The 14,537-nt window shown below is 37.5% G+C and overlaps 1 protein-coding gene across 2 annotated transcripts in view; it reads right to left on the reverse strand.

Annotated features, from left to right (window-relative positions):
* Nucleotides 1-14,537, reverse strand: part of LOC138711872 (kelch-like protein 17) — a 471,943-nt gene that overhangs the window by 272,476 nt on the left and 184,930 nt on the right. For both annotated transcript variants that reach the window (XM_069843135.1, XM_069843134.1), the window contains exon 3: nucleotides 12,466-12,562. In XM_069843135.1, the coding sequence (XP_069699236.1) occupies nucleotides 12,466-12,562 (97 nt within the window). The remainder of the gene's footprint in view (nucleotides 1-12,465; nucleotides 12,563-14,537) is intronic.

A 14,537-nucleotide genomic window follows, 5' to 3' on the forward strand; every position in this document is an offset into this window, starting at 1 on the left:
CTTTATAAGACGTGTACTTACTTAATTATTTACAAATGGCTTTTAAGGAACCCGCAGGTTCATTGCCGCCTTCACATAAGCCCGCCATCGGTCCCTATCCTGAGCAAGATTAATCCAGTCTCTATCATCATATCCCACCTCCCTCAAATCCATTTTAATATTATCCTCCCAACTACGTCTCGGTCTTCCCAAAGATCTTATTCCCTCTGGCCTCCCAACTGACACTTTATATGCATATCTGGATTCGCCCATACGTGCTACATGCCCTGCCCATCTCAAATGTCTGGATTTAATGTTCCTAATTATGTCAGATGAAGAATACAATGCGTGCAGTTCTGCGTTGTGTAACTTCCTGTAACTTCATCCCTCTTAGCCCCAAATATTTTCCTAAGAACCTTATACTCAAACACCCTTAATCTCTGTTCCTCTCCCAAAGTGAGAGTCCAAGTTTCACAACCATACAGAACAACCGGTAATAAAACTGTTTTAATTCTAACTTTCAGATTTTTTGACAGGAGACTAGATGACAAAAGCTTCTCAGTCCAATAATAACACGCATTTCCCATATTTATTCTGCGTTTAATTTCCTCCCGAATGTCATTTATATTTGTTACTGTTGCTCCAAGATATCTGAATTTTTCCACCTCTTCGAAGGATAAATCTCCAATTTCAATGTATCCATTTCGTACAACATTCTGGTCACGACATAATCATATACTCTGTCTTTTAGGAAGTTACTTCCAAACCTATCGCTTTACTTGCTTCAAGTAGAATTTCCGTGTTTATCCCAATCGTTTGTGGATTTTCTCCTCACATATTCACGTCATCCGCATAGACAAAAAGCTGATGTAACCCGTTCAATTCCAAACCCTGTCTGTTATCCTGAACTTTCCTAATGGCATATTCTAGAGCGAAGTTGAAAAGTAAAGGTGATCGTGCATCTCTTTGCTCTAGCCCTCAGTGAATGGAAACTGGCCTATACGAACTCAGCTTTAAGTTTCACTGAGACACATTTTAATTAAACGAACTAATTTCTTTGGAATACCAAATTCAATAAGAATATTATATAAAACTTCTCTGACATGTTATTATTATTCATATTTCATAACAATGAATTCTGATAGTGACGTAGACGCTGTAGTTAGTACTAATATTAAAAAAGTCAAGGGGCTTGCAAATCAGACATCTACACACCTAAATGATGCTTCCAAAAGAGAAGCAGCTACAGAACTAGCTATTCATGTCACGAAGTGACAAATCTGATATTAAGTCGATCAGAGGCCACAGTTTGAGCCTTGTGACTGATTTTGCGATTATCAAACGAGCTGTACAAAAGCATGATCGAATTTACAGCATATGACAACTCATTTAAATCATTATTTTTAGCACCCCTTCCTTCAAATTTGCCGTTGTGGAAGAAAGCTAATGCCGAGAGTACATAAGAAGGGTTTCTTTGCTATTGGTAATTTGTACCACTTTATGACAAGGAGGGTCCAGGAGTTATTATTGCCTTACTATTCGTCACTTACATTTTTTCATTCATCACTTACATCTTTGTTTTGCGTCATAATTCGCATACATCCATTGAACTGTCTAGTGTCATTGCATATCCAGAAGGAAAACTTTGACTTAGAAAGCAAAAACTTAATGACGTAAAGAAAGTAAAATCATACATTGAGGATAATGTTAAAGTATTTTATGAGCAGATTAAACAGTGGACCGAACACTAACGTGAAAAAATCAAACAGATCAATAAAATTAATTATATTTTCATATTGCAAAAAAAATAAATTTCAAATTGGTCAAATTCATGATAAAAATATTTTATATACAGTAATACATATTAGTCCCGCGTCGTGGTGTTGCGGTCTAAGGCATCCTGCCTAGGATTCGCGTTACGGAATGCGCGCTGGTTCGAGTCCTCATGGGGGAAGAAATTTTCTGATGAAATTTCGGCTAGTGTATGGGACCGGTGCCCACCCAGCATCGTGAAGCACTTGTGGAGCTACGATAAGTAGCGAAATCTGGTTGCGAATGCCAGCTATAACGGCTGGGGGGATCATCGTGCTAACCACACGATACCTCCATTCTAGTTGGATGATCGTCCACCTCTGCTTCGACATGTGGGCGTGAGGCCAGCAGCCTGCTGGTCGGTCTAGGCCCTTCACGGGCTGTAGCGCCAAGGATTATTATTACTAATACATATTAATAAATGTTGTTTTTCATTCATTTCAACAGCCACCGGCATGGCTCAGTTGGTTAAGGCGATTGCCTGCCGGTCTGAAGTTGCGTTCGGGTGCGGGTTCGATCCCCGCTTGGACTGATTGCCTGATTGGGTTTTTTCCGAGGTTTTCCCTAACCGTAATGTGAATTCAAGGTAATGTATGGCGAATCCTCGGCCTCATCTCGTTATCACCAATCGCATCGATACTAAATAATCTAGTAGTTGATACAGCGTCGTTAAATACTCAACTAAAATAAAATAAATAAAAAAATCATCTCAACTTTTCCGTTTGCAGTGACTGGGCCAATATCTTCATTGATAAATATTTTAATGTGCTAATAAACTGTTACATAAAAAATAAAATGCGCAACCATATTATAGTTAGGAAACGAAATATCAGTTTGCGATTTATGATAGCTGCCAAGTCATCTACAACTAAATCATATAGCTACATTTGAAAATACGAGAATTATGCTATTCTAATAACTTTGTAACTCGCTATTAATTAAAAATTTTGTGAACATAGCGACTCCAAATTATACTATTGCTTTGCATTTTCTTATTGACATCAAATAATGCACACCTCTCCGCTTTTTCTCACGTAACCCAGCACGCCGCAAGGAGTGTATCAACAAATCATGCCGCTAGATGGCAGCACAGTCACTTTTCGCCGCTGCTTGCAATGCTAAACAGAAAAGCTTTCCAGTATTATTGTTAGAGTTTATTTGGTTATACCAAAATTATCTCCAACTCTCTTTGTTACGTTCATAATCTGAATTATATATATATATATATATATATATATATACATATATAATTTGAATTGGTAATGGAAATTATGGGAAAACGGCTGAACGGATTTTAATTAATGACCCGTCATTTTTAAGCTTGCCATCCAAGGATTTTTAGAAAAATAGTAACTTTCAGTGAAGCGTTAGTCTTCCTACATCCTACATAATTTTCCTATTTTCCAAAATCCATCTTTCGTCACTTTTGAGAACTAATTGGATTTCAGAATAAAACAAAACACACTACAATAAACAATAGGCTATTACACGAAGGCCATGACCTGCAGGATTGCTGACAAATTTAGAGCTAAAATTCAATTGGTTATTAAAAACTTCAAGGCTTGCTAAAAATAATTTACATATCTGATTCTGCGGTGTGTAATTTTCAGAGTACAGCCGTGTATTGGATATTAAAATCTACAAACTTGAGGTAGTTTGATGACATTATTACCATTAGAAATGAAATATTATTGTAGTTAATGCCATGATGTGACTACTTTTATTACTTATACATATTAATGGTATGAAAGTGAAACGTTTTTACGTAGATGTAGAGAATATCTGAAATTAGATCTTCATTTCTATAATTTACTGAGTGGCGGCTATGTAGTATATACGTATAAAACTACAAAACTTACGTAAGATAATAATATTATTAGAAATGAAATATTTTTACAGTTATAAATCAAGTGGGGTTGGGTCTTTTTCATATTCTTAATCCGGTGTGGTGTAGATATTTATATGCGTCATTCTCTTCAGTATTGGCTCGACAGAGCGCAAAAATTACAGTTCCTAAGGAAAGACCAAAAGGTATTACTTACTGATAAAATAAGAGACCTAGAAAATTTTGTAGTCTCCCGATCATTTCAGCAAGATCTCTTAGCAGGATAAAATGATTTTAACCTCTACATTTCCAGCTCTACATGCAGCAGCTATACCTCGATGCTATGTCTATTATTCGAAAGCATAGCAAACCTGATATCTTTTTAACTTTCGTCTACAATCCACAATGACCTGAAATATCTATTGCTTTACTTCCACATGAAAAACCCACTGATCGTCCTGACATTGTTAATTGAATTTTCGCGTTGAAACTCAAAACCTGAAGGTGGATAAGTTCAAGAAAAAGTATTTGGCATAAAAAAACCATTCAGAGGGAGTATTTTTCATTATTATGGAAGAAAATAACTTTCAAAATATCTGGTGTTCTTCAATGAAAATAAATCTGAAAAATGTTTATTTCAACATCTAATGAACTTAGTTTGCACAAGCCACTAGTACTTTTATAAATCTGATTCCTTCTCTTCACATTCGTCAAAAAAGTCTTCTTCTTCTTCTTCTTCTTCTTCAAAAGATGTTTTGCCTTCTGTAGGTGAACGGTTGTGAAAAAGTTCTTATGAAACATAAGCAACTCATTCTTTCCCCAGTGTACCCCAAAATCCTTTTCTAGCAAATTCTTTACATTTACATTCTTCACTTAGGGAGGGTTTAGGAATAGGCCTACTTCTGGCAATTCTACAGAAGGCATGTTCATATCTTGCAGACGTTTTCCATTGTTTTTTTTCACCACCGCTTTCACCACACTAATGTCTGTAATACAGTGAAGTTATCCCCTATCACACTCCCCTGTGCACCTATACTAATAAGGAATCATTTCACAGAGTAGAATTTGAAATACCGCGATACAAGATTTTTTCCAGCTAATTTCCAATTATTTGCATAGCAATCCCTCCCTAACTTGAATACTTTAGCATGTTTGATAAATAAATTCCTTCTCTGCTGGATTGCTTCCTTATCTTCTCCTCCTGCTTCATTTTCCAGGAATCTGGATCGCTGTCCCGTGCATCGAATTCCTTTATCTTTAGCACCAGGAGTAATATTCTCTGACATCTTCTAAATATTAATAATGGACATATATTATACTACTCATTCAGTTACCCATTAACATCACACAAAAATCCTTTCAAATAAGAACAATGACTGTAATGCACAGTAGACATAGACAGACACAAACCGCGGGAAAAATGTAACGTCATATCACGTGCCGCTAAGTCTCTTATTTATTGGTTGATTGTATTAGGCGAGTTATGGAATGACAAGTACGATGGATAAGGCAAGTTACGGAATAACACTACAATTTTCGTTCGAGATTTCTATGGGAAAAAAGAAGTTTTAGCACAATTTCTTACAACAGAATTATTACACTCCTAACAAAGAAAGCCAGGATACCACTAACCACAAACCCATTAAAAATGGATAAGGCAAGTTTTGAAAAGAATCGCCTGATTTGTGATATTCCATTCCCATCTAACTTAACCTCCTGTACTCGTACAAAGGCTATGTTACTAGACGATTTTGAAATAGAGGACCGATTTTAATGAAAATTGCATGCTATAGGTTACATTTTGAGCTGATGAGATGACGCGCATGATGCAGACACGAAGTAGTTTTCATTACATGCACGAACGCACCTGATGAGCAGTGCTAGGAACATGGTCCAGTAAGCTAGTAATTCATAGTAGGAGATCATGATCAGGAAAAGGAATATTTGTTTGGAGCCCATACTAAGTTACTTCATTTAAAATTAGATTATAGTACACTTGGGTTTTAGCCTTAGGACTTACGTGATCTGCCGTTCTCACAAAACTGACTTAATAAAGATGTCGTTATTGGAATGTTTGGATATATTTACTTAACGACTGCACATTACAGGAGGTTGTAGCTGAATAGTAGCTGTCTGGTATGAATTAAATCCTAAGTTAAATTAGAATATCTTCATTCCATTTTTACAGTAATCCTTTTTTTTAAATGTGATTCTTTATTGTTTAATAATTATATTACTCTTATAATGATGCATTTTTATTAAAGTCCACATACTACGTTTAACTCAATTATAGGTGTACAAATCTAAGAGACCAAAGCGTAAGACAGGAGCTTAAAATATGTGGAATTTAATAAAATCGAGTCGGCCTCGGTAGCGTAGTTGGTATAGCGCTGGCCTTGTGTGCTCGAGGATGCGGGTTCGATCCCGACCCAGGTTGATGGCATTTAAGTGTGTTCAAATGCGACAGCTCATGTCTGTAGATTTACTGACATGAAAAAAACTCCTGCGGGATAAAATTCCGGCACACCGGCAACGCTGATATAACCTCTGCAGTTGCGAGAGTCCTTAAATAAACAATATAGCCTATTAAAATTTGTAATAAAATCGTATCAATAGGCCTACAATGCTGGCATAAACTTCCTGAACTCTAGAAAAAGAAAGAAGTGGACTAAGGAAATGGGACAAGCATAGGAACATAAATACGAAAGCAGTGGGCGTTGGTAGCGTATACAAATAAAATATGCTATTATTTAAAACTTTGATGGTGTTTTAAATCTGTTATTAGCTGGCTTGATAGTTCAATTATAGAGAGATGGCTTGCGATGATCATGGAGTCGACTTAAAATCTCGGAGATTGCGGAGTTGTATTTGTGGTGGACAAAGCCACGTCGTAAGATTTTTTCTTAGATTAGGTATTGGTTTTTGTTTTTACTTTTGCAATCCACTAATACCCTTCAAAATTCCGCTTCTAATACTACAATAATTTGGAAGCACAGAACACAATTTTTATTTGCATGGTGCGGAATCGGCCGCCCGCAGGAGTAAAGGTAGAAACACATTATTGCCACGGCACGGCACGAAATGTGATTTCCTGTGCTGTCACGTTCTGCATTCAATGTGTGGTATTCGTTTTCTCCATTTATTTACGTTGCTTAGAATCACACTGTTCCCACGCCACGGACACCACGTCCTCTCTTGTGTAGCACTCGTGCCATCACGTTTAGATTTTCTGTCGCACCGGACATTGTTGGACGGTGGAGAGCACGTGCAGGTTCATTATGGAGGAATATATCATTGAAAAAGTAAGGCAATATGAACTTATGTATAATTTTAAGTCATCCAATTGCAGAGACTTAAACATGAGAAAAGAAGCTTGGGAGGAAATAGGAAGAGAGATGAATATAAGTTGTGAGTACTGTATGTTAACTTATTTCCAAGAGCTATTCCATCTCAAATTGACCGAAATATAGAGAAAATTGACCTTAAAATTTCTAAATACAATGAAACTTTTTTTGTACGTAGAGAACAGTGATACAATGAATATAAAGAATGCGAGGTTTTTTACTGATCGAGTTCATATGGAATAGCCCATAAGTAAATCATCGATTCAACTTAACCTTATTATTACTACTATTTTATTATTATTATTATTATTATTATTATTATTATTATTATTATTATTATTATTATTGTTATTTTAGGAGATACATCAGTGTAGATGCGACCATATACATAAAAGTGCATATTAACAATGACTACAACAGCTGTACTGTGACTACAACAGCTGTACTGTAGACATTAATCTTAATTTTGCGATCTACCTCGACGAACAACATTTAATTGCCAAGGCACTGAGCCTAGAGAATTAAAATATTCCTTGAAGCTTTCTCGCATTTGAAAAGACTCGCGTGTACTGTTTCTTCTCAAGTGGTCTAGGTTTCTTAGGGCACAGGTTGGTAGTGAAAGTGCTTGCACATCAGGCTCAAACATATTGTCTTTACATAGCATATTATGCAGGCAGCATGACGCAAGTACAATTCTATCGACCATGTTCTGTTGTACCTCCATATATCTTCGAAAAATTCTCCAACGAGCAGTCAAAATTCCGAATGCATTCTCGACCACATTTCTCGCTCGGGAAAGTCTATAGTTTAAAATCTTTTTTTTGTTTCGTCTCCATCTAAATGGTGCCTGCCATATGGACGCAGAAGATATTTCTTTAGTGGAAATGCTTCATCCCCAACAATTATGTGTTGTTGTGGTTCCCCATTTTCAACTAATGGAGCATTTTGTGGCACATTTAAAGTATTAGATTCCAGTTTTTTCCCAAAGCGTGAATTAGCAAAAACACATCCATCACTGTTTCTGCCGTAAGAGCCTACATCAATTGTAATAAATTTATAATCCGCATCAACCAGAGCATTTTCGATGTCTTCTTCAAACTCTGAAGAACTACTGGAACTACTAACCCATTCACCTGCCATCTCTGCTACAGAAAGCTACTGAATAAAATAGCGACTGAACAGATTGTAAGTTTAGTGTGAAGTGACATGGCGTGGCGATAATGTGCACACAACGCGACACAGCACGTGCCTTCCAACTTATATGATCTCACAGGAGAACACATGCCGTGGCAATAATGTGTTTCCGGCTTTGTTACTTGAATTTTCTCCAAAGATTGGTAGATGGCAGTGATGATGAAAATTGTAGATGACTGCACAGAGGCAACGAATACCCCCCCCCCCAAGTCCTGTCTTTTGTGCCAGGACATGGCGTCTCATATAGATCTGTGAGATATGGAAGACCACCAACAGATGCATGATATACGAATTTAATTGATGTTATCAATATGAGGTGCGGCGAGTGGTGGAGCTGACAGCTGTGGGGTATAATCAGGACGAAGCTAATTCCATGACGGGTGCATGAAGAGCCTGTTTGGACTATAGTCACTAAATGTAATATGCTTCTTCTCCCGCTCGATAACTGTTAATATAAACACCAAATCAGTTACTTGATATTGCATTAACTGCGAGGTTATTTAGAGTCGAAGAAATTGATGATAGCGCTGTGGTATTTGGCGAAATTAGTTCGAAGATTCGCAGTAAAATTACTTGACGTGCGCTTAACGGTTACGACAGATCTAGGAAGAAACGCACTATGTAATCGGTCGAAGCAGTATCTGAACCCACGCTACCACGCCAACACTAGTCGAGTTGGTTTTAGCCTAAGCTACGCCGCCGCAACCATGCGAGAAGATTGAATTAGGTACTTTGAGATGCGTTTTGATTCCATTAGGAGAAGACAAGGAAAGAGAATATATTGTCTAAGAGGCAATATTAGGAACTCGTCTTTATATAGCCCTAACGAAAAAAGTGGGAAAACTTCAAGTATGAATTCCTCATATGTGTAGAAAAAGAATGGTTGTATCGGTATGGGTCAGGTAATGCTTGATTTCTGAGTAGAGTTTGCAAGCGTAATCATAATGCACTCCAATACGCTTGCCTACTGATGTATTCTGTTTATACTTCTTTAGATACTATTCAGAATGTCCAGCTCCGCAACTCGTAGTCTCATCAAGATCTGAACATGCTTGGTCTCTAGGTCACCAGATCTCAATCCATTGACTTCTTTCTGTGGGCCTTTAAGTCGTAGGCGTATTCGAATGAAGGAAGCCTCCGTCAGCGGGCTCTGAAGGCTGTCAGATAATAAGAACTATGCCAGGAATTTGGAAGCATGTTCGGATCTCGATGAGACGACAGCTGGGGCCTGTATTCAGACAGGAGTTGGACATTTTAACAATTCATCTCAGGAAGTTTAAACAAATGCATCAACAGAATTCCATCAAACAAACATACTGAATTCTACTATAATCTTACTTATAACCCCTACTAGGAAACCTAGGATTTCCGGACCAATTTTGATATAACTATTTTTTCTTCTACATATATGAGGAATAAATTCCTGAAGTTTCGCCCTCCTCTTTCTTCCACTCTGTACATGTAACTTTCTTTCTTCTTTATCTTCTCTGAAGGTATTGATGACACAAAGCTCTTTCGAAGAGTTGACAATTTTGCGTGTATGGCACCATCATCATCATCATTATCATTATCATCATCATCATCATCATCATCATCAGCTCGACAACCCTTTCAGGGTCCTGCCTGCCATAGATGTCTTCGCCACTTATCTCTATTATTTGCTTTAGTTGTCCAGTTGGATGCCCATATGATTCTGTAATTTTCTTTGACGTTATCCTCCCATCTGGTTTTCGTTCTTCCTCTGTGTCTACTACCCTCTGGGTTATATCGGTAGACTGTTATGGCTGACCTTCAGTCTTCCAACCTAATTAGGTGTCCAGCCCATCTTAAACTGCCGATTTTATAAACGCAATGATATTTGGTTCCTTGAATAGTTCGTGTAGCGAGCACTCCATTTTTTATTTAATCTGACTGGCTCTTAGGAGTTTCCATTAAAAAATATTTAATCTGTTTATATCTTGTTTACTTGGGGTCCATGTTTCTGAAGCATTTGTCAACACTCTATGTCACGATATGAAACTAAAAAATCTTGCACTGTGCTGCAATTCATGGAAAGTGAACAACCAAATGGCAGCATGGTTATGAGATTATATTTTCTTACAAAAACATATTTCTAACTAATGAAAAATAGCTCAATGTGAAGCCTGTAGTTGTACATGTTATAGCTTCTAGTCTTAAACTTCTTTAACTTTGTACAAGTTATATTATATTAAATCATCACGTTCCCAGATCGTGACATTTTTGTCAGTCGGCTGCAGAGTCCCGATGTAGGAATTATGAGCCGGTCTTACAAGGGAACTCTGTCACATTCCCGCCTCCAATTACCATAACACTTTCACAGAAGGTAACAATTAGTAGGAAAAGATCATACGTTGCATATTACATTTCGTAATCGTATGTAATTTGTTTTTAATTGTTCTCGTTTTGTTCATTAGTAATGCCCGGTACTTATGCAACCCGTCAATCACCATTGTACGGAGTGACGCCTGTGTATACGGCTAATCTTGAAATTTCCACACTGGATTGCTCTGGTGCCGTTGCAATTGTGGTAGGTCACGGTAGGTCTGCTATACCATGGGTGTCCAACCGCCTATAAAACTAGGAGATATTGCACGAGAAGCATGCTCTGCTAAGGTCAATAACTTTCCTTAACAACCTTAAAGAATATGCGCTGCGGGTTGCTTACGCCAGGGGTTACCTCGTACGAGTCATCTTTGGACATCTATGTGCTAGACTCTCTTGAGACAGCAGTTTTACATAAATGTGTAGTACAGCTATGGCTTACAGACGGTGCGGTTACAAACCCTACGCTATTGTAGAAATTCTGAAGGAGAAAGTTTCGCGTGATTTTCAATTCTTCGCTATACAGTCATCCAGTTTTGACAGATGCATTGCTGAACAGTTGTATGACATCCTTTTGCGTTATAATGGAGTGGGAAAGGAACTGGCCACCCTACTTCATTACCTCCTGGTCCATTTGCTTCATAAGTGGTGCTTTCTTGGTATCATTTGTGAGGTTCAGATCTGTTTTTTGACAGTTGACTAAACAACAACGAGGTAAATACACTGTGAATGAGAAGCAGAGCCTTTGGTGTGGCAGTAATGCAAAAGAGAACGGCTCTTCATATAGAGAAGAAATATGCAGAGAAACGTCCTGGCGACATCCTCTACAACTTCACGTTTCGCAACGAATTTCGTAATTTTTCTCGATGTTATTTTAAAACGCCGTTCAAAAGACTTTATAAATGCAATACATGCTTTGAGTTTATCAGTCCCATTCGCATAGCGCCTTCTTTTGCGCATTTTCGTAAATGCTAGTAATGGACCGTTCCATCACGTACCTCCTTGAACTTCGAAAACATTAATGTTTTTATTTCTTGTATTTACTTGCTTTGTTTACACCTTTATCCATAAATGCTATAATCTGATGTACCTTTTCTCGCGAAATTTCATATTTCCTTGCAGTCGCATTTATAGTTTTCTTTTGTTCTTTCACAACTATGTAGGCCTATACGGAATTCATTATTTTTTTCTGAAAACTGTTCACTAATACGTAGTTTGTCAAGAATGTTTAGAAGAAGACATATGATAAGAACTTGAACTATCTGGGCACTCATCTCCGGAAGTTGTTTATCTGCATATTTTTTTTCTGTATTTGAAGAACCGTTCTCTGTTGCACTACTGTCACACCAAAGGCTCTGCTCCTCATTCACAGTGCAATTACCTTGTATATAACACAAAAAGATGCCATACAACTGTTCAGCAATGCGTCTGTTAAACTGGATGACTGTATATCGACGAATTGAGTCACGCGAAACTTTCTCCTTCAGAATTTCCACAATAGCGTAAGGTTTGTAGCCGCACCGTTTGTGAGCCATAGGTGTACTACACATTTATACAAATACTGCGGTCTCAAGAGAGTCTAGTAGATACAGATCTACCGTGACCTACAACAATTGTAACGGCACCAAAGCATTCTAGTATTGAAAGTTCAATACAATCCGCACACAGGCGTCATGCAGTATATTAGTGATTTACGAGTTGCATAAATACCGGGCATTAATAGTACACAAAACGTGAACAATTAAAACAAATTAAAGTGTCTTACATACGATTGCGAAATGTAATACTCAACGTATGGTCTTTTCCTGCCAATTGTTACCTTCTGCGAAAATGTTATGGCAATTGGAGGCGCGAATGTGACTGAGTTCCCTTGTTAGATTTACGACTTTCCTACAGCCATTCTCTTCAGTTAGCTACAAATGTTGTAGTTTGCAAAGTGTCATTAAACAATGAACCCAATTCACTCACCGTTGAACATGGCGTAGAAGTAAGGGCTGACTGATGCCAACACCACGCGATGGGCGTGAATGGAGTCAACGCCAATCTTGAGCACTACGTCACACAGCTGGAACACAATAAGATCACTCATCAATCAATGCGTAGAAACCCTGCTGCTCCCCTCTAATTATTTGTGAGGGGTGAAAGCAGCTCGAAACGTGGCTGGAATGTCATAGCAGTTGGGGGAAGTCTGTCTTCCAGGAGGGAAACTTTGCACATTTTTTAGCATAAGTAATACACTGAACGATTCTGTACGGACTAACATAACTATCTTATCAGAGGTGGGACAAAGGAAGAACACTGAGTTTCAAACATGAATAGTGCCATGAAAAAATACATTACTCATGGTCGTTTAGGAACATCACGACATTCTAAGGAAAAATGTTCATTTTGAGACCAATTTATGCAAATTTTATTCTCATTTTTCCCCTAATATGTATGGACATGTTTTCCGTACATTTCGTTTATCTGGTGCCAATGTGATCACTTTGTAGTCTTTAAAAAAATACAAATTGATACCGAAGTGTCGACTTCTCTCATAATGGGGGAGATTTCGACATAGAATTACAAACATAGGAAAGACTTTAAAACCCACCATTTAGAACACAAATTTTGCTCCTGAAATATCTATAAATATAATACTCCTACTCGCGTTGGTCATATATGAATTTTTCATAGGGGCCATTTTCCACACATGTTTTGTGAAACCATTTCTCGTATTCTCCAACACCTGAATGCAAGGTTCTCTAGCATTGTCATCGTAGTAATAACCTCTATACGCAGCACAACAGGGTTTTTGGATTGTCCAAATTGTTTGATAAACTAGCTCCTTCCTCCTACACATCGAGCAATAGATGGCTTCCTTGTGTGGGTTCTTTTTGTTGTTTAGTCCCCTTCAAATATTTCCTATAATTTTCAGACTTGCATTTGTCTGCGTCTTGCATTTCTCTTATTCTTTTGCCACAAAATGGAATTATTAGCAGCGGAACTGACGGCAGTTCTTCAAAGGAAGTATCAGTAGGTGAAGAATTAGGCAAGCCTAAATTTACTTATGTAGATGGTGTCTTTGGTGTTTTTGGGGGGGGGGTGGTAATGTCTTCTTCAACGTGAATTTCACATCACTTTTCGACTAGAACTAGATATTATCCTGCAGTACGTCAGGATGTCAATTCTCTTACGTCGTTAATTGTTAATTCATTATATTCTTTGTAATTAAGGGCAAGGATATGCAGAATTAGTTGATCTTTCATGTTTGTATCAAGAGTTGTGGCTTTTCCTATTTGTCCGATGTTAATGTAAATTAAAATATTTAGTTTAGATTGGTTCAATGGAAGGCGAGTAGCTTCATACATGAAGACAGACACACAGAGAGAAAAACAGATAGACGGACAAAGTGGCACTAAAAACTGTATAAGGATAGCGAACTTTCCTTAGACCAGAAATACAAACGTTTTGATAGAGATAGCCCCTCCGGAAGGACCACAATCGAAATCAGGGAGAACTCGACACATGCCAAGATCTCCCCAAAACACAGTGTCGAAATCTCCCCGAGATACACCTTCATTCAAAAGATAACAGCATACTCGAAACAAAGATAGTTGTTTGAGGGTAATCACTTTGGCACCTTTACTAACCTGTAAAATGTACATACAATAATTTGTGCATCTCTAATATCACGCACATCCAATCAAAATAAAATAAACTGAAGAAGGTATATTATTTTTTATGACCTAAACTGTATTTCACATTCAATGTGTTTATTACCTTCTGTGAACATAAAACACAAGTTCAAGCCACGAGATTCACTTACATAGAGATTAAAAATACAGTCAACATAGATCTCATGTAGCTCGACTTTTTTTTAATAGGAACATTGCTCGCAATGGCTACTTTTCTTATAAGTGTCGAGATCTCCCAAAATAACCCTACTTGTTATATAGGCCAACACACTTAATGCAGTAAATAAAAAATAATTTACGTAAACAAAAATAAAATTAAATGTACGACACCATTTTTATATCCAATATAACCTCTCCTTACTA

Source organism: Periplaneta americana, chromosome 13 (genome assembly GCF_040183065.1).
Source record: "Periplaneta americana isolate PAMFEO1 chromosome 13, P.americana_PAMFEO1_priV1, whole genome shotgun sequence".
Lineage (NCBI taxonomy): Eukaryota > Metazoa > Arthropoda > Insecta > Blattodea > Blattidae > Periplaneta > Periplaneta americana.